Source organism: Chenopodium quinoa, unplaced genomic scaffold (genome assembly GCF_001683475.1).
Source record: "Chenopodium quinoa cultivar QQ74 unplaced genomic scaffold, ASM168347v1, whole genome shotgun sequence".
NCBI classification, from domain to species: domain Eukaryota; kingdom Viridiplantae; phylum Streptophyta; class Magnoliopsida; order Caryophyllales; family Amaranthaceae; genus Chenopodium; species Chenopodium quinoa.
Genome location: NW_018744151.1, coordinates 257,263 through 276,623, shown reverse-complemented (window position 1 = coordinate 276,623; position 19,361 = coordinate 257,263). Strand labels below are relative to the sequence as shown.

The window sequence follows — 19,361 nt, the reverse complement described above, 5'->3', positions numbered from 1 at the left end:
GAAGAAGATAGAGCAAAAGAGTCGCCAACAAGTTTTTAAGGAACTTGTAAACCATTCACGAGGTGAAGGTTACACCCCTTAACGATCCAAGAGATCGTCAACTCCATAAAGTCATGAACCAAATAAGGGTTCGGGGATGATGGTACAAATCCAACCTAAAAGAGATTGAACCTGCCCTAATAATAGGCCTCTACTTCATTCTGCTCGTATTCATGTGCGCTTTCTGATTAACATGCAATCAATAGGATTAACCCTAAACCTGTTTAATCTATGTTGGTTGAATTTAATGCACAAATAAACTATTATTGGCGATCACTTGAATTATAATCACAATTAACCCTAACAAGATTATTAATATCTTATTAAGCGTGGTTGCAAATACCAATTCCCTTTAACCTGCAATAAAAGGTGATCAAGCAATAACAATATACAATAATATGCATATCAAGCAACATAATAAATAATCATTATCAATCATAATCATAAATATTAGAAAGAACATAGGAAGCATCATATTTTTAATCATGCTTAATATTAAAAACACCCTATACATAATACTAGTAATATCATAATAATAATATAAACATGATGTCTACATCATAAATCAATTAAACCATTAAAGTACTTACTTGGATGCCTCGTACCTCTTTCTAATTACAAAATACACACGTTAGTAACTTCAAGGAAAATAATAAACAAAGCAATTAAATTAAATAATTGAAATAGAGATTTGGGACCAAACCCTCAGAAATTAAAACCTTTCACGTCTAGGGCGAAGGCAACTTGGAATATGGCTAGGTTTTTCAAGATCTTGTGAATGCGGAATTTTGTGTTTGAGAAAGAATAAAGTTTTGAAAGAATGAACGAAAGATTAATGATTCATAAACTAATTTGTTGACAATTGAAGATTGTAGATGATGAAGGAAAACGGAATCTATTAAAACTTAAGAATAAAAGAAGTGGTGAATGATAGATGATAATCCCTCCTCCAAAACGGAGTTTTTAATACGATATTTATAGAGAAAAACAGCCAAAAAAGATGATTTATCAAAACAGAGTCTAAAGATCGCATAAACAACTTGGCGCCAGCCCTGGCTCATTGGCGCCAGGACCAGTGGCTAGCGCCAGGCGCCAAGGCCTGGGGTTGGACGCCAAACCGGCTTTTAACACGTTTTCGAAAATCTGATAATTTTACCGTACTGGACGATAAAATAATATAATTTTAGTCGAAAATGCTATTTGATCTAATTAAAACTCTAAAGAATCCTAATTGAATTAAGAATGATAAAAACCTTCTAGAATGTTCTAGAAGACCAAAACCATTCCTAATTACATTAGGAATGATAAATCATATTAGGCCCTCCCCTAGATCATTGGGCCGTACTTAAAACTCAAACCGGGCCCAGTTTAGTAAATTGGCCATAAATTCCTCAATATTCATCGGAATTGGGCTTATAATATATCGTTGGAAAGGTCTTTGCAAGCCTCATCCAACTACACCACTATTGGAACCATATCATGGACCAACCAAACTGGATTGGCTGTTTTCCTTAAAATAAAGTTTTCAAAAACAGAGAGAAGAGAAAAGAAAAGAAAAGAAATAAAACTTTCCGCAACACTAAAACTTTCCACACTTTCGTTTAATTCGATTATGATTCGACGTGAAAGGCACTCATCACCGAGTTTGGTTTTGGGGAGACACAAATGGGTGTCTACACCTACCCATAAAATTGGGAATGACGGCATTATATTAACAACATGTCCAATAATTTACATCTCAATATCATTCATGCTCCATCAGTATTTATTTGTTCATGTCTGCAGATACTCTCTGAAAAAAGATGGAAAGATGTTACAGCCACTTTCAATTTCCTTCCACAGCCACAAATGCTTCTTTTGAGCTGCGAAAATACTACTATTCATTGCTTCGACACTATGAGCGAATCTACTACTTCAATGCCCGCGATTATTCTCCTGGTACCACCCTCATCACTCTATGCATGCCTGCTTTTGTATTTAGTCTGTAGCTTTTACTGTGCTGATTTTATTTTTATAGGTGTCTTGCAGAGTCTGAATCCTGCACCTTCTGCAGTCCATGGATTACCTGAAATGTCCGCAGCAGCAGCTCAGCCTGCAAATGTACATCAGAACCAGATAAACACTACAGAGTCTGTGTCTCAATGTATGCTTCAATTCTATGTAGAGTGACAATTGTTTGACTTGTGCTTTTCATCACTTATATGGTTCACACAAACAAATGCCTATCTACTTACTGTACTTAGCATATTTGGCTGGGTCTTATCTTTACCTTGCTAAGAGGAACAGGCTATGTGTCCTTCATCGGTTTTTTCTGTATTTGTTTGTATAGGAAATAGTCTAGCAAATCATTTTTGTAGTATATGTTAGCAGAAACAAATACTAATGTGTTAGAGGGCTAACTAAATGTTTAATACTTGAATTTTGGAACATCACCAAATGCAATTAGTTCAAAGGCAAATTATAACATAATCTGTACTAGATAATTGAAGATGACAGAAAAGAATATCTTACAAATTAAGCTTTTTCGGGATGTTTGTAAACCATCCATTAAATGTGTGTTTAAAATAACCACTTATATGATACAGTAGTAGGTATATATTTACATAAGCTAAGCATGAAAAGCTCAGAAACAGAAAGAAACTAAATTGCTTTTACAAAGCTCACAACAGATGGGCCATTTTCACATATATGCAAATAACCTTGATGATGATACCCACTGGAAATGTTTTGGCAACCGTCTGATATTATAGATACTCAAACCTCATTTACTAATACAAAAAGGTGTGTGCTTTGTGAAAGAAATATGAAGTTACATGTTCACTAGCCAAGAATCCCATCCTATTGTTAGCAAACTTTAAAGGTTTTCCAACTTTGTTCTGGTATGATGTATTGCAGTATTTTAACATTCATTTTCCTTTCACCAGCAGCACCATCTGGGGGGTATCCTATCATTGGAGTGATAGATGGAAAGTTTGAAAGTGGGTATCTAGTTACTGTCACAATTGAAAAGGATAAACTTAAAGGAGTTCTCTACTAGACTCCACCAACTAAAGTTAATCAAGCGCCACAAACATCTTGTATCCAACTTCGATCCATTTTCAACCACTGAATAACAAAATTAATTTTAAGATAATGTGTATATTTTCTAACATATATAGCTCCTTAACCATAAACAAGAATATAAGGCATCAAACATTTTCATTCAAATTTTATCTCATGTAAATGCAATGACATGATCCAACAAGGTCCTTATCACTCCAACCTAACCCATTCTTGAATGTCCTATCTCACTTGGTTCTATAGAAAATCCGGCAGCATTTCCCTATAGTTCTCCAAGCACACAATGTAGATAATCGGCTATCTACATATGTACCCAGAAAACGATCGGGAAATAGTGAGCCATGATCTTCTTAGACCCCAAAACAGTTCAAGTAGTTATCACCTAAATGAGATAGAATATTCAAGAACAGTCCCAAACCGGGGACTATTCAAGACTAACTCCTAATGAGTGAGCCCTGAACGGGTATCTAAGCCAATGATGCAAGTATTATTGCAATTCCAATCAATTATATCACAATTAAAAATCTCATACAATTCACAATCATTATACCAACCACAAAAAATAAGTTAATACAAAGAATGGTTTAGATATATATACCACAGTGAAGACAATCTCGTATGTGTACTACCGCCTTAATCGTTTGTCCACAACCAGAACCTCGAGCAACTTGTGGAATTCACTTCTGCATAATTAAGAATCTACCATATAAAATTACATATATTAAACCAACAATATTCAATCATACTATAAAATATTTTCTAATTAATTCTATCTACAAATTAATTTAAATTACATATATTAAACCAACAATATTCAATCATACTATAAAATATTTTCTAATTAATTCTATCTACAAATTAAATTACATATATTAAACCAACAATATTCAATCATACTATAAAATATTTTCTAATTAATTCTATATACAAATAAAATTCCATATATTAAACCAACAATATTCAATCACACTATAAAATATTTTCTAATTAATTCTATCTACAATAAAATTACATATATTAACCCAATTTTCTGTGAACTTTTTTTTTTTTGTTTTTTTTTTTTTTGAGAAAATGAAAATATTGAACATAAATAGAAGCAATCTTACCTTAGGTGAAATTGACTTCACAAATTCAACAATGTCGAGCCTAAATGTAGTTGATTTGGGCGAACACTGGTCGAACTACTACACTAATCGAACTTCAATTATAAAGGCTGTAATTTGCTCGTCCATCCTTAAATTTTTGGGGGGCGAAATTAATCAAGTAATTCACTCAAAAATTCAATTATAAAGGCAGTAATTCACTCAACGAATTCCTGGGGTTTTAATTTGATTTTTTTACTCGAAATTGCTCGAATTAATGCTCGAATTTGCTCAATTTTTTTGCTCGAATTTGCTCGTATTTGCCCATAATCGAATTTGCTCGAATTAATGCTCGAATTCCTGGGGTTTCTTAGGGTTTTTTTTGGTTGTTTTGCTCGAAATTAGAGGTTTGTAAACCTGAATTTTTTCCGATTATGGGTGTTGTCAATATTGCGGTTTGGTTGTTGAATTTGTGGGGGTTTTTTTGGTCGAATTTATGGGTGTTTTTGGGTCGAATTTTCGGGGTTTTTGGGTCGATTTTCTGGGGATTTTGGGTCGAAATGCCTTGAATTTCAGGGTGATTTTTGCTCGAATTTCTTGGGGTGTATGGGTCAAATTTCTGGGGTTTTTTTGCTCGAAATTCTGGGTGTTTAGCTGTAGAAAATCGCTGTTCTTGGAAGATAAGAGTAGCGCTGTTTTTTTTTGTTTTAGTAAAAGGGAGGCAGCTAGCAAGTGGAATCCAAAATAACCTAAATGCAAAAGAGTGATTTGCGTCACTCAACTAATAAAATGTGACACAAATAGCTCAAAGTTTAATGCTGCACATTACTTATTTGTGTCGCTTATTAATTAAAGGAATGACGCATTTTAATTTTATCACTCATTTGCGTCACTTGTCACTATATGAGCGACGCAAATAACATTATTATATATATGCGTCGTTTCACTAATTAAGAGCGACGCAAATAACAAAAAGCTAAAATGTATCTGACTTTTGCATCGCTTCTTGGTAAATGTGCGACGCAAATCACTTTTAAGGATGCTAAAAAAACATTTGTTTTGTTCTTTTGTATGAGTGACACAAATAAGGCGACGCAAATGTACGTTTTTCTACTAGTGGTTATGATTAATTTTATATAAAAGAAATATTAGAAGTATATCGATAATAAAACTCTATACAATATTTTTATATTACAAAATCTATGCAATCTAATCTAATGTTATATTTGATGAAATCACTATAATATCTATTTCTCGCCTACGTAGAGCGACACTTGGCGAAAAAACTGGAATGTCAAGTGGAGGAAGTATAAATAGAGTGTTGTGAGACATGGTGAAATATCTCACAACTATTAAAATAACATAAAAGTATAAGGAAGAGAAAGGAAGAGAGAGATAGGAAGAGTGAAAAAGGTGATGTGGGCTCCACTAAAACTTTTCAGACATGTATCAGATGCAAAAACGGAAAAAAAATTATTGGGATCACTACCACTGAGTTTATATTTGGTTTCACTAAGGTGTTGTTTAGTTGATGTGGGAATTTAATTCCCATAGGAATTTATACTTCATGGGAAGTTAATTCCTTAATGAAATTCCTAGGAATTTCTTAAATGTGTTTGGTTGGCAATAAGGGAAATTAGAATTCCCATGAATTTTGGTTTACCTAGGGGGGGCTAGGTAATTTACTTCCCATGTTTTGTGGGAAGTTGAAATTCCCATGAATTCCCGCTTCCCCCAGTTTTGCTTTCTTATGTCAACCAAACAACTCCTCATTTTCTCAATTCCCATGAATTTTCAATTCCCCCATTTTAGAATGTCAACCAAACAAGCCCTAAAACTCTAGTGGAGCTTTTTAAAGTAACAATGAGACAATATTTTGTACCACTGAGTGTGTATTTTATACCACTGAAACTCCAGTAATGTATAAATAGAGTGTTGTGAGACATGGTGAAATATCTCACAACTATATATATTAAAATAACATAAAAGTATAAGGAAGAGAAAGGAGGAGAGAGATAAGAAGAGTGAAAATGGTGATGTGGACTCCACTAAAACTTTTCAGACATGTATCACATGCAAAAACGGATAAAAATTTATTGGGACCACTACCACTGAGTTTATATTTTGTTCCACTAAAACTCTAGTGGAGCTTTTTAAAGTAACACTGAGACAATATTTTTTACCACTAAGTGTGTATTTTATACCACTGAAACTCCAGTGATATTATTTGATAACTCAATGAGACAACTTTAAACCGACGCCTAAAATGTCTACATTACCCTTGCGAGATATGATTTATTGTCTCACAACTCTCCGTTTGGAAGCCCTCATGTCAAGTGTTGCTATATATCTCGAGACCTGACTGCGAGATCGGCTTTATATATTAGTGATATGATATAGTTGTAGTTATATGGTTATTGATTAAAATATTAATGGGCATGGTTTATGATGCATATTTTAAAATTATTAACCAATCCAATAGTATAAAATGGTTCAATTTTAGGCTAGAGTATTAGTCTTAATAGATAAAGCACATCACATTTTAACTCTATGTTTCGTATGTAAAAAAAAACAATAAAAAAACTCTATTTTAAGTGTTTTATTGAATCTAGGCATTGGAAAGGTCATGTATGGCCACATTGTGGCATGTGATCCTATGTAAAGATGGCTTTTCACCGTGTCGGGTCGTGCTTTGTGCCAGACACACGTGCTTTGGAGTTAGTTAGACTCGGCCTATGAGTTTTGTGTCGTGCCGTGCCATGTCGAAATTAACAAAATTAAAGGTTGGCCCGTTTCACGGCCTAGGTTCACGTGCCATCGTGTCGGGCTTGCGTGTCTAAGCAAAATTGCATTGATTTTAGCATGATTTATGGTGTCGGGTTCGGCTATACTGTGCCTTATCGTGCTTCTCCCAAATAAAGGAGACCTAAGCTCGGCCCACGACCCACACACATAGTACTGAGTCATGCCATACTTTTTTTTTTTGTGCTGCGACTTGGGCCGACTTGACCCAATGCCATCTTTAGCTCTGTGGATTGTCTAGAAATATGGGTGCTAAAAGATAAATCTAATTTGGAAAGAAGGAATCGGTTTCAACCAAAGAGATACAGGTTTCGATTGGAAAAATATAATAAACCGATTTAGTGTCTAATCTGATTATAACTCCTTAAAAACATGTATTGAGTAAACTAATTTTTTTGTTCAAATTTATGAATAAAACTATTATCATAGTCAATATTTTCTTTTAGTATGTTAGAAATATCTTTATATTATAAGCTATTTTATGTTATATGCTCGAATTAAGCATTGAACAATCATATTCTTAACATTATTTTGTTACATTGAAAAAAAAAATCTAAAACCGATCTCCAGTACGAGTCTAGTCCAAGCAAAAATAGTTCGTTTTAGAGGTGATAAAAAATTTGGGACGAGCCTTAACATCATAACTGATGCCAAAACCCACCTCAAAGCGGTGAGCTGAGCTTGTTGGCTTTATTCGGGATGGGTTCAGATTTTAACTAAAAAAAGTGTTTTAGGATTGCCAAAACCCGCCCATTGTTTGGGCCTAATTGGGCCAAGCTAGTTGGACGAGCCGTTGTTGATCACCTCTAGTTTCTATTTGGCCCTTGAATTTTAATTTTCTTGTTACTAGTCCGGTCTAGTGTTAGACAACGAACAACCCTACCTTGAAATGAGTCAATGCTGAGGCAAGCCATGCTAATCTTCCATCAATAAGGCTCATTCACGGTTCGACCCTCAAGTCATGTCGTGATGCCATCATACCCTTTACTTAAATATGTTGATCTATACATGGACTAACTCAATGTGTTGAATAAAGGTGTCAAATTGGGTGTGGATCGAATTCGATGAGGTTGGGTCAGAATTTTTTTAAACTTGAGTCATGCTAATTTATTATGTCAACGCAAATTGAAGTCTGAATCAAATATTTTTCGAGTCATTTTAATCCGGTCAATTCAAATGTCATTTTGACACATCTAATATTGATAACATGCTCGTACCGCCTTTTAATAATAAGTGAAATTAACAATAGCCTTTAGCCCACTGGGGTGCCTTTCATTCTATGCCGTATAATTTTTTTTATTTTTTCGTGCCAGGCCCATAAATCCGCCAGCCCAACTTTAGATTTTTCAAAAAAATATTAGACCGTTAAAGTATTAGCTTACTAAATCCTCGTTTTACTCCTTAATCGAGCAAAACGATGTGTTTAATCTCGTTTAATCCAAATTTAGAGGGTCCATTTACATAGCGCCATAACACATTTCAAAATTTGAAAAAACTCAATCCAACGTCTCTCTCTGCGCTCCCCCTTTCCCCAACTCCGCTCCTCCCACTTTCTGCAAAACCCTAAATCAAAAAATCAAACCTTTGAATTCATTCACAAATTCCCTAATTCTGTACAAATTCTTCCTCATTTTCTCTCTCCTCTTCAACAATGGCGACTCGCAACCAAAATCGACCTCCCAAGAGTCCTTTCCATGTACTGCTCTCTCACTCTCTCTTCTCATTTTCCACCATTGAAGCTTCTTCTTCATCATCTTCTTCTTCCTCTTGTAATTGGGTTAATTCTTTGGTTGTTGTATTTGATTGCAGAAAAAGGATGGCGGTGAAGAAATTCCCTTTGATAAGCGCCGGCGAATCGCCGGAGGAACGAGGTTGGCGGGGCCCACTGCGGCGAGTAGGGCGCGGCAGGTGCTTTCCGCTGTCAATTCGAACAATCAAGATACTGCTAGTGATACGGCATCGGTTGCCGAGGGTTCGGAGCATGTTGAATTTACTTGGGAAGATGTGGATGCGTTGTTGAATGAGAAAATTAAGGGAAAAAAGTTCGATCTCAAGGTATTAATCCAAAAAAATTGAATGTTGATTGTTTTTTGTTTGATTGATATTGTGATGTTGATAATTGGAGAGGTTTTTTCGGTGAATTGATTGCTTGATTCTGAATTTTAGGGTAAATTGGAGCAAATTTCGGAATCCAATAAAAAGCTCAGGCTTTGTATAAAATGGCTTCAAGGAAAAGTGCATAACCTTAATCAAGAGCAGGAAAAGCTGCGTAATTCATTAGATGAATCCGAGAAGAAGTGCTCGGAAATTGGTAATTTCTTTAACCCTAATCTTATGGTGCTGTAATACTATATTGGGAAATTTGCAAAGTACAAAAATTGAAAAGTATTATTGGCCATTTATTTTCGATTTTACTTGCTTTTATGTGAGCTGTATTAGTATTTGACATTTAGGAGTGGATCAATTGCAAATCTTAAATTTTTTCCCCTTAAAGATAGGGTTTTATCACTGTCAAACCTTTAGGTTTGGATTCAAATGATCAATTACTGGGACTTGTTTGTCTGTCATACTGGAGTTCGGTGTTTACTTCTTTTCTAGGGAAAGTAATAGTGATCATGTTGCAATTCATATCTAATTTTAATGTGTGGTATATTTTAGAGATTGGAAGGAAGAACAAGGAGGATGAACTTAACACGATTGTTGGAGAGTTGAGACATATTATTACATCTTTGGAGGAGAAATTGGCGAAAGAAGAGTCAGAAAAGCTGGTATGCTTACTTCAATTTATTATAAAAATGAATTTGTTTTGTACTATACTATTTAGTTTTGATTTTTAGCCCTTTAAAAAAAATTTCAAACATGGTATGTGTAGGATGCAATTGAATGTTATAATCGAGAAAAGGAAGCGAGAGTTGCTGCAGAAGCTTTGATTGCTTCCCTTTCTCAGGAGCTCGAGAAAACCCGTCAAGAAAAAATGACTGCTGACCAAAAGGTATTGCAGCTGCAATAAATTAGCCAAGTATTCCTGCCACTACATGGTCACAATGTACTTGTGCTTATGATGTTTATTTTAATCATTAAACTGTTTAGGTAGTATCAGTCAATGATATGTACAAGCGCTTGCAAGAGTACAATACAAGCTTACAGCAGTACAATAGTAGGCTGCAAACAGATCTTGCAACAGCTAATGCAACACTTCAAAGGGTGGAGAAGGAGAAATCAACAATTGTAGAGAATTTGGGTACCTTAAGGGGACATTACGCCTCCTTGCAAGATCAATTAACATCTTCAAGGGTAAGCTGCTTGATGAAAGCTGCTTCCTCAACCAGCTTACTTAATGCTTTTCAAATGATCTGATTTAACATGGAGCTGTCTTGTGTGGTGTGCCATTTCTTTTGATGTTTTTGCATGCATTGGTTGCTGATATAAGTGATGTTTCAAAATGCTTCTTCAGTTATTGAGAAATTTATATACGGAGTATTATAGCATGTCTTATTGGTGTCTTATATTCCTTTGACAAGGTATTGTTTTGGTATCAAGGAAGAACATAATAAGGAAAATTCAATGGTAGTAGTTTATAGAGGGCTCTTGATGTATAGATTTCCTTGTGGCTAAGTGGGAAAGGAGTGTAGTTTAGAGGTATCAAGGAAGAAAATAATAAGGAAAATTCAATGGTAGTAGTTTAGAGGGCTCTTGATGTATAGATTTCCTTGTAGCTAAGCGGGAAAGGAGTGTAAAAATGGTATCCCAAAGGTTAACTTATTTACATCTTCTACTGTCCTGTAAATGTCAAAAACTCAGGATAATTTCATTTTCCCTTGAATAAAATTTTCATGATGAAGATGAATGAAACATGATACACAAAATGCTAAATCTTACGACGTTCAATTGAAAATGTCAGAAGTATGTTTGCTACTGGTTTTATAAAGGTTTGATTTGTAATTGCTTTTGTTTCATTGCCTATCTCTAGGCTTCCCAGGATGAGGCCGTAAAGCAAAAGGAGACATTTATGAATGAAGCTAATCGTCTACGAGGCGAGTTGCAACAAGTAAGAGAAGATCGTGATCGGTTGCATTCACAAATGAAGCTCCTAACTGCTGATATCGAAAAGCATAAAGAGAGTACAGGAAAATCTGTAGCTGAATTGGATAACATGATGATCAAGTCGAATGCCTTGGAGGTTTGTTACCTTGATTATTTTATTTTTCTAGGCTTTCAGCCAAATCAATTCTAAATAAGTAAATATTGTCTGTACATCTTCTGATAGGAAACTTGTGCTTCACAAAGGGAACAATTGCGTATACTTCAACATCAGCTTGCTGCTGCAAACGAGAAACTTAAGGTTGAAATTTAAGACTTAGTTTACAAATTTGTATACTTCAACACTCACCATCTAGCCTGTACATTGCGCATTTTTTTTTCATATCAAAGGTGTTCTTTGCAGATGGCTGATCTATCTGTTTCAGAAACAAAAACTGAATATGAAGAGAAGAAACAAGAGATATGTCAATTGAGAAAACGTTTGGCAGATGCTGAGCTTCAAATTAATGAAAAGGAGATGTTGAGGAGAAAGCTGCACAACACTATTTTGGTAATTATTTACTGGGAATAGATGAGCTTTAGAATTGTTTTACACTATTAAATGGACGATGGTAATTATTTACTGGGAATAGATGAGCTTTAGAATTGTTTTACAGTATCACTTTTCTCTCTCACTGGAAATGTCTTTGTGGGGTGGGCTTTCTTCTCCCCATTTGCACTTGTGTTGAAATTTCTAAACATTTTTATATGTTGGTTTGTGATACAGGAATTAAAAGGAAACATTCGTGTCTTCTGCAGAGTGAGGCCTTTACTACCTGAGGATGGCTGTGCTTCAGATTTTCCAGTTATTTCATATCCTGCCTCAGATGAAGGACATGAGCAGGGCATTGACCTGACACAAAGTGGTATGTTTTAGGAGTTTTTTTGCTTTGATTATCCACACATGGCTAATTTTACCTATTTTGTTATTGTAAATGATGAAGAGATTACAACATTATGTCAGGTCAATGTGTTGTAATTTGTAAGAACTAGTTACATTATCTCCAGGTCAATGTGATACATTTTCCTCCTTTTTTTTTCAGGACAAAAGTATGCTTTCACTTTTGACAAAGTTTTTACTCATGAGGCCTCACAGACTGATGTGTTTTCGGAAATATCAGAGTTGGTGCAGAGTGCACTTGATGGATATAAGGTTAAATGTTGCTTCAATTGGATTTTATATTTAAAATAAAATGAGAACTGTTGAAACTTGTATTATAACTAAATTTGGCCTCTTATAAGGTGGCTTAGATCAATCATTTGCAGACATTTTTATCACTTTACATGAACTTGATAAAGAGAAATTTTGCCCTCTGGGTCTGGTGTAAGAATGAAAAGGTAGTTTGTGAAGCTTATGACTTACCTTCTGATCCATGGCAGTTTCTCAAGTTCAGAATTCTCTATCTTAGTATGATACCTGTATATTGTGGTGCAGACCATGTAGGGTAGTAGTATTGAAATGCAGAACGTTCAGTCATTGTGTTTTCAACTTTTCTGTGTTTTATATGGGCAGGTTTGTATATTTGCTTATGGTCAAACGGGATCAGGCAAAACATATACCATGATGGGCAGGCCTCAGTCCATAGACCAGAAAGGGCTCATACCCCGCTCTTTAGAGCAGATTTTTGAGACTAGCCAAAGGCTCTCTGCTCAGGGCTGGAAGTATAAAATGCAGGTAAATGTTATGCTTCTGAAAATTCTTCTAATAGGAGTACAGTTAATGTTATGCTGAATATTTACTAATCTATGTATATTGCATTGGGAATTGGGATATTTACTTGTTCACACATGCAAATAGACATTTTTCTTAAGAGATGGAATTGTAGTAAGTTTAGTGATGAAGAAGTCATTGTTAACTTGCTGTTCATATCAGGCATCGGTGCTGGAAATTTACAATGAAACGATCAGGGATCTCCTGGCTCCTAATCGAACAAGCTGGGATGCTACACGTCCTGAAAATGGCGTTCCTGGAAAGCAGTATGCAATTAAGCATGACGCAAATGGGGAAACATATGTTTCTGATCTTACTATTGTTGATGTCTGCAGCTCAAAAGAGGTAGCTTCTCTGCTGCATCAAGCAGGTCAATGCCGGTAAGTATTATTATTATTATTTTACTTTCACGGTGTACGAAAGGTTGTTGGACTGAAAATCAAATGTGGGAGGGCTAGTAATAGGTTCTGATTTCCCTAAAGCTTTCTTAGATACAGGTTGTAGAATTGTATAGTGATGATTTTTGAGCTTGGTCAGTGTTTTTAGTAGGATTTAAGATATTGACTTCATAATGAAGCTTAGAGATAAGTTGACAGTGAGGGTATGCATATAAAGAAAAACAGATCTATAATCTTCACATCAAACACATTTTAGGAAATTTCTTTGGCACTCTTTTCCAGTTTATCTTTAATGTGATTCTTCTTTCTGCCTTTTCATTTCATGCTTTCTGACTTCACTCTGTGCTATCTTCCAGGTCTGTTGGCAAGACACAAATGAATGAGCAATCATCAAGAAGTCACTTTGTCTTTACCCTGCGGATTACTGCAGTAAATGCGGTAGGCTTCAATATTAAGCACTTTTATATTCTTCTAGCTCTAGTATGACTTGTCTAACATGAGCGGTTGATTTATTTCCAGACCACTGAAAAGCATGGTGTTTTGAATCTTATTGATCTTGCTGGAAGTGAGCGGCTCTCTAAAAGTGGCTCAACAGGAGATCAGTTGAAAGAGACTCAGGTACTACATATCTGCTTAGGAATTTGTTTGGGTTTCTGAACTGATTATTCTTGACCACTGAACTGAATCTGCTTCTTTTCTATGATCAGGCCATAAACAAGAGCTTGTCCTGCCTGGCTGATGTTATATTTGCTTTGGCCAAGAAGGATAACCATGTCCCTTTTAGGAACTCAAAGCTTACATATCTTCTCCAGGTATAAATATGACATTAATTGGTGTTATTTCTAATATCATGGGACTTCTACTGCAAAAACCTGCAAATTGATTGTGAAATGCTTTTACAGTAATCTGAAATAATTCTGATTACAGATTTCTCATGAATATTTCGTGTCTTTAATCTGCATACGTTCTATTTGCTTCTGGAATGGAGTTCTTAATTTCATGCAAATTCAATTTCCATCAGTAACATGCTTTTTTGAAACTGGATAAAATTAATATATCTGTGTTGTGTTATCAGCCATGCCTTAGTGGAGACTCCAAGACGTTGATGTTTGTCAATCTTTCTCCCGAACCATCATCAGTGAATGAGTCACTTTGCTCCCTCCGGTTTGCAGCCAGAGTCAATACTTGTCAGATTGGAGTTCCTCGCCGTCAGACAGCTATCAGATCGGCTGATTCTCGTTTAAGCATAGGCTGAAGACTCGATTCCTTCTCTCTCTTTATATTTCTTAACATCTAATCTCACAACCACACCTCCTGTTGGTATATGGTACATGTATGAAATTTGTTCCTAGAGTTGTAATCTGTATTACATATATTTACATGATGGGCCTGCATTGGATTTGTATAAGCAGCTATAGGTTGCATTAATTGGTTTATTCTGATTTGTATTGTAATATATTGAATCTGAGGGCAAAGTTTCCTGCTTGCCTGTAATACCTCATTTGAATGGGTTTCTGCAGTGTCTTTTTCATGTATCTCTTTTCTTCACATAATCAATCATAATTTGAGTAGTGCAAATTCAGAATATATTAAAGTGTAGTCAAAATTTAATTGAAGTGAGTTATTCAAATTACTATAGATTTATTGTAAATTTATATGATATCTTGATTGTGTCTAACTTGCACATTATGACTTACATATTTAAATATTTTCTCACTTGTTTTTATTGTTTTTATATATTTCATGCAATTTTTATACCTGGCCAATCAATTCATTATTTTTATATAATTGTATTTTTATTACAATTATTCAATATATGTGCATTGCACGTGGTTTAACTTGTATTCTTATACGAAGTAATACTCTATTTAAAAAATGGAGGGGTTATTTTGTAATCGCATTGAAATATAAAGATCAAATTTTTTATATAAAAAAAAAAGATCAAATTTGAAAATCATATACAGTAATAAGTAATGCTATTTATAAGAATGAAAAAAAAAGAATTTCAAGTCTACTATTGGGGTGTTGAGGTAGGGTTGGCCGGCACGGGCCTCGTCGCTGGTGTGGAATGTAGGCTAGGCGTGGAGGGAGAGAGGGTGGTTTGGCTGGGTGTTTTTTTTTTTTTTTTTTTTTTTTTTTTTTTTTTTTTTTTTAAGATAATAAAGTATTTTTTTTTTTAAAATATTTTTAAATGAGAAGTTGGGTGTTACAAAAAGAAATTTCCCAAAAAAAAAGAAAATGAAAGCTATCTAATGCATTGGTTGTTGTTACATAATTGATTTGAACTGCTTTAATGTAACTATAACACAAGTATTTTATCAATGGTGATTTAAAGATGACTATAGACTTGGAAACTAGTAGGCACGTAGAGCAAATCGATCTAAAAAACGTATTTATTTATCAAAGTTTCTCAAAATTTTATAGTCGTTCCAATAACACGTGACTGTTTACCCACAATTTTGAAACATGAATTACGTAGACCATGTTCTGTTTTTGTATACCACCGTAGGCATTTGAATATTGAATGATAAAAGAGCATAATTTTTCATTATAGACTTTGTTTACTTCACCTTAATAAAAGACCATGTTCTGTTTTTGTATACCACCGTAGTCATATATAATAAGGCTTCGTTTACTTCACCTTAAAAAAATAACATTCAGTAAAAATAATTTCATTTCAATAAAATTAATTTCTAAATAAGTTTAGTTCAGCAAAAATAGTTTCAGTTAAGTAAAAATAGTTTTCGTTTAATAAATATTAGTTCACTTAAAGAAAATATAATAGAAAATTAGTAAAAATAATTTCAGTTCAGTAAAATAAAATTTAGTTTAGTAAATATAATTTAAGTTCAGCAAAAATAAATTAAGTTCAATAAAAACCATTTCAGCTCAGCAAAAATAAGGTGAAGTAAACGATACCTAATTAGGTAAATTTAAATCATGAAAATAATCCTAGAAAATACACACAGATTTTGACTTCAATTATGCCACTTTATATCCGAAAAAAAATCAAAATAATTTCTTTTAGAACAATACAAGTTCATATTTATTAACTACGGAGTATTACTAAAAAAAGTTGCGTTGACATCATTTATAGACACATGTCAATTTTGTGAAATTTTTTTCTCCTTATACATTTATGACACTATTTTTTTCTTACCAAGTTTGATTACACATATTTGAATAAAGAATAATGACTATTTTTATATTTCTTCAAAAAAAAAAAAACTGTTTTTATGAAAAAAAAATTATAAATTAATGCTCTTAAGCTAGTATAGTTTTGTTAGAGACAAATCAAATCAAAGAAAACCTTTGAAACCAAAATAATTATGATTTTTTTGACAATTCTTTTTTTATTTTTTATTTTTTATTTTATTTTGTTAGGGAGAAAAATGATTTTAAAAATTAATAAAAAATAAAATAAAAATGAAGTGGTGGTAATTTAGGTGTTTCTAGAATTACATGTCAAAGGCCACAGTATTAATGTGGCCCCAAGAATCACTAACATCCTTTATAATTGCATTAAATTGAATATATTAATTAAATCAATATCACTAATCTCTCTATCAATAATCTTAGTTATCTTACAGTATATGATTCGCCTAATTTACCCCAAAACTAAAAAGAATATCAAACAAGATACTGATTTGTTTTTTGTAATTAAATTAAAATGGTGGGTCCACCTCAAGTTGATCCATGCCAGTCTCTTATCTAGATATATAGTTCGTTCACATCCACTTTGTTGGACTTCTTATTCGAATATTTTCAGGGTGTTGTCTAATTTTGTTTATAAATCGATTTATATACTTGTATATATATATATATATATATATATAAAAAAAAACTCATCAAAACTCAAAAACATTAACAAAAGTGAAGGAGATGGAGAGCAGCAGATCAAAGGTTTCAGCTGTGGAATCTAAGGCTCAATGGGAGGATCTTGTCAACAAAGCCAAAGAACAGGGTACCCCTGTAAGCTCATTTCTAATACTCGCCTTCCTCTGAATTTAGTTGTCACATTATTTGTTCAAATTACGATATCGATGTTGAAAATTGTTTCTGTTATTGAGGAAATATATGTTGAAATTTTGGGTTTTTACAAAAATAATTTTGAAAGATCAAATCTTGCAAATTTTTTTGATCAATATGGCTTTTTGGGTCATGACTTAATTTGGGGGTTTGTCATTTATTTTGCATGGTTATATTGGGGGAAATTTATTTATCTATTTTTATTTATTGAATTTCTTGATCACAAAGCAAAGAAAAAAAAAATCTGTGAAAATTGATGGTTTTATTTTTTTTGTTATTTATTTGTTTTGGTGGGGCTGTTGGGAGGAGGAAGGGACACATAGTTCATACTTTCTCAGGAGAGGGGGGAGGGGGAATGAGGGGTGTTTTGGGAAGTTCAGAAGAAAATGCCTTTTTTTTTTTTTTTTTTTTTTTTTTTTTTTTTTTTTTTTTTTTTTTTGAAAGAATCAGAAGAAAATGTTTTGATGGGTAATGAAATAGTAGTAGTATCTTTTTTTAAAAAATTGATACAATGGCCGAATGAGGCTGATCAAGTAGTGCTGTTAATTTTGGTGAAACTTGTTTATATCATATTATAATGGCAGATTTATTTTACAGATTGTGGCTCACTTTGGAGCTACATGGTGTGTCACATCATTTGTCATGAATCCATTCTTTGAAGAATTGGCCTCAGAATATGCTGATGTTATGTTTGTCAACGTTGATGTTGATGAAGTCAAGGTAGCATCTTCCCCTTTGAAATGGCTTGGTTTTGTTAAATTGGCCTTAAGAAATTATACTTCAGATTTTGTACTTCATAGTAGTATATGATGAATATGTTATTGGATTGTGTTTTGATTCTGTCAATCGATTACAGTGTACTCTTATATTTTGTTTTTGTGTAGAGTTCTGTGTCTAACGAGTAATGTGGTTCGATTTGGGTCTAATGGTGTATAATCAGGTCTATTGTCTATCAGTTTATCATGAAAGAATCAGTTGATGTTACATGCAGTAAGTTCCTATTGAGTTAGTTTGGTACAATTCCAGTCGGCTTTGTGTTTATTTATATTTTGTAGTTGAGAGTTCGAGACAATTTACTAGGCGATCCAGATCGTTACTGGTTAGCAAAGGTGAAATTTCCCAATAATGAAAGTAGTATCCTGCGTTGTGAAATGGAAGTGGCTGGCTGACTGCTTCCAAATCCGATTTTCTGTCATGTTAAGCACTACTAAGTTTGCTTTTCTATAGGATCACCCATACATAAGAAATGCCCTTTTTTCAGTTGATTAGTCAAGATTTTGAATAATTCTTGTCTGGAGTATCTGATATGTTATGATTTGTAAGTTTCATGTGCTATATTACTTCCTTTTGTCTTTCATACTGGTTGATCATTTGGTAGTTCTGTACTTATCGTGTTTGCACTTGTGGCTTTTGGTGTACAGGAAGTTGCTTCAATGATGGAAGTGAAAGCTATGCCAACATTTCTTGTGCTGAAGGATGGCATCGTAGTTGACAAGATGGTTGGAGCGAACAAAGATGAGTTAAGGAAAAGGGTCGAAAAGTTTACTCAGCCCACTGGTGCTAATATGGCCTAGTCTTGTGTTTCATGTTGTGCATACTGCTACCTTGCTCATTTCCTTACAGCAGTATGCTGGCATATAGGAAATTTACAGCTTTATGCCAATGCTTTCTGATGTATGAATGTATTCCGTTTCTGGTGTGGTACCGATGTCAAATGAAAACATATACATGAAAGTATGTGTATAAAAGGTTGATTGTAAATTATTTCATGTGTTTTATGCTATGCCTGATGACATCTTTAGTCCTTTAGACATTCTTACTGTAACATAATTGACCGCTTCTCTCTGTTCAGTTTTTGATTATTGAATATCTTGGCATGAATCATAATATTTGAATTGAAAATTTGCTTGTCAAGCTATTAGCTTGAAGATTGGAAGTGTCTTCTGCAGTCACTGAGGCAGGATAACACTGTCACATTTTGCTTCATCACTAGAGAGTAAAGAGTATCATAAGAACAGAAGTGCATCAATTCATCGCTGACTTACTGTGTGTAGTACAAACGACTTTAGTCACCGTAGCAGCAGCAGCTCTGATATTTAACCAGTCTCTTGCAGTTCCATTCCAAGATTTGACTTTTAAGGTCAATCTCCATGCTAATCC

General features: G+C 33.9%; 3 protein-coding genes across 3 annotated transcripts; all 3 read left to right on the top strand.

Annotated features, from left to right (window-relative positions):
- The first annotated feature begins 1,838 nt into the window (after positions 1 to 1,838).
- Positions 1,839 to 2,375, top strand: LOC110693738 (high mobility group B protein 15-like). Its single transcript, XM_021870911.1, has 2 exons — positions 1,839 to 1,977; positions 2,057 to 2,375. The coding sequence occupies exons 1-2, from the start codon at positions 1,842 to 1,844 to the stop codon at positions 2,206 to 2,208; spliced, it is 288 nt and encodes a 95-aa protein (XP_021726603.1). The 5' UTR covers positions 1,839 to 1,841; the 3' UTR covers positions 2,209 to 2,375.
- A 6,259-nt stretch (positions 2,376 to 8,634) lies between these two features.
- On the top strand, positions 8,635 to 14,755 carry LOC110693450 (kinesin-like protein KIN-14C). Its single transcript, XM_021870560.1, has 17 exons — positions 8,635 to 8,679; positions 8,793 to 9,038; positions 9,150 to 9,294; positions 9,642 to 9,751; positions 9,856 to 9,975; positions 10,074 to 10,277; positions 10,954 to 11,163; positions 11,251 to 11,325; positions 11,428 to 11,574; positions 11,791 to 11,929; positions 12,107 to 12,216; positions 12,577 to 12,738; positions 12,937 to 13,154; positions 13,529 to 13,610; positions 13,692 to 13,790; positions 13,880 to 13,984; positions 14,248 to 14,755. Exons 1-17 carry the CDS (start codon positions 8,635 to 8,637, stop codon positions 14,425 to 14,427), a joined length of 2,397 nt encoding a protein of 798 aa, XP_021726252.1. The 3' UTR covers positions 14,428 to 14,755.
- Positions 14,756 to 16,909: 2,154 nt separating this feature from the next.
- LOC110693449 (thioredoxin-like protein CXXS1) lies at positions 16,910 to 19,068 on the top strand. Its single transcript, XM_021870559.1, has 3 exons — positions 16,910 to 17,144; positions 17,799 to 17,921; positions 18,623 to 19,068. The coding sequence occupies exons 1-3, from the start codon at positions 17,055 to 17,057 to the stop codon at positions 18,773 to 18,775; spliced, it is 366 nt and encodes a 121-aa protein (XP_021726251.1). The 5' UTR covers positions 16,910 to 17,054; the 3' UTR covers positions 18,776 to 19,068.
- The last annotated feature ends 293 nt before the right edge of the window (positions 19,069 to 19,361 follow it).

Bases quoted from the DNA above. Each gene is read 5' to 3' on its own strand.
- LOC110693738 (XM_021870911.1), top strand. From the start codon at position 1,842: ATGGAAAGATGTTACAGCCACTTTCAATTTCCTTCCACAGCCACAAAT. The intron at 1,978-2,056 runs GTACCACCCTCA...TTATTTTTATAG, and splicing joins TGCCCGCGATTATTCTCCTG to GTGTCTTGCAGAGTCTGAAT.
- LOC110693449 (XM_021870559.1), top strand. From the start codon at position 17,055: ATGGAGAGCAGCAGATCAAAGGTTTCAGCTGTGGAATCTAAGGCTCAA. The intron at 17,145-17,798 runs GTAAGCTCATTT...TTTATTTTACAG, and splicing joins CCAAAGAACAGGGTACCCCT to ATTGTGGCTCACTTTGGAGC. The intron at 17,922-18,622 runs GTAGCATCTTCC...TTTGGTGTACAG, and splicing joins TTGATGTTGATGAAGTCAAG to GAAGTTGCTTCAATGATGGA.
- LOC110693450 (XM_021870560.1), top strand. From the start codon at position 8,635: ATGGCGACTCGCAACCAAAATCGACCTCCCAAGAGTCCTTTCCAT. The intron at 12,217-12,576 runs GTTAAATGTTGC...TTATATGGGCAG, and splicing joins GTGCACTTGATGGATATAAG to GTTTGTATATTTGCTTATGG. The intron at 13,791-13,879 runs GTACTACATATC...TTCTATGATCAG, and splicing joins ATCAGTTGAAAGAGACTCAG to GCCATAAACAAGAGCTTGTC.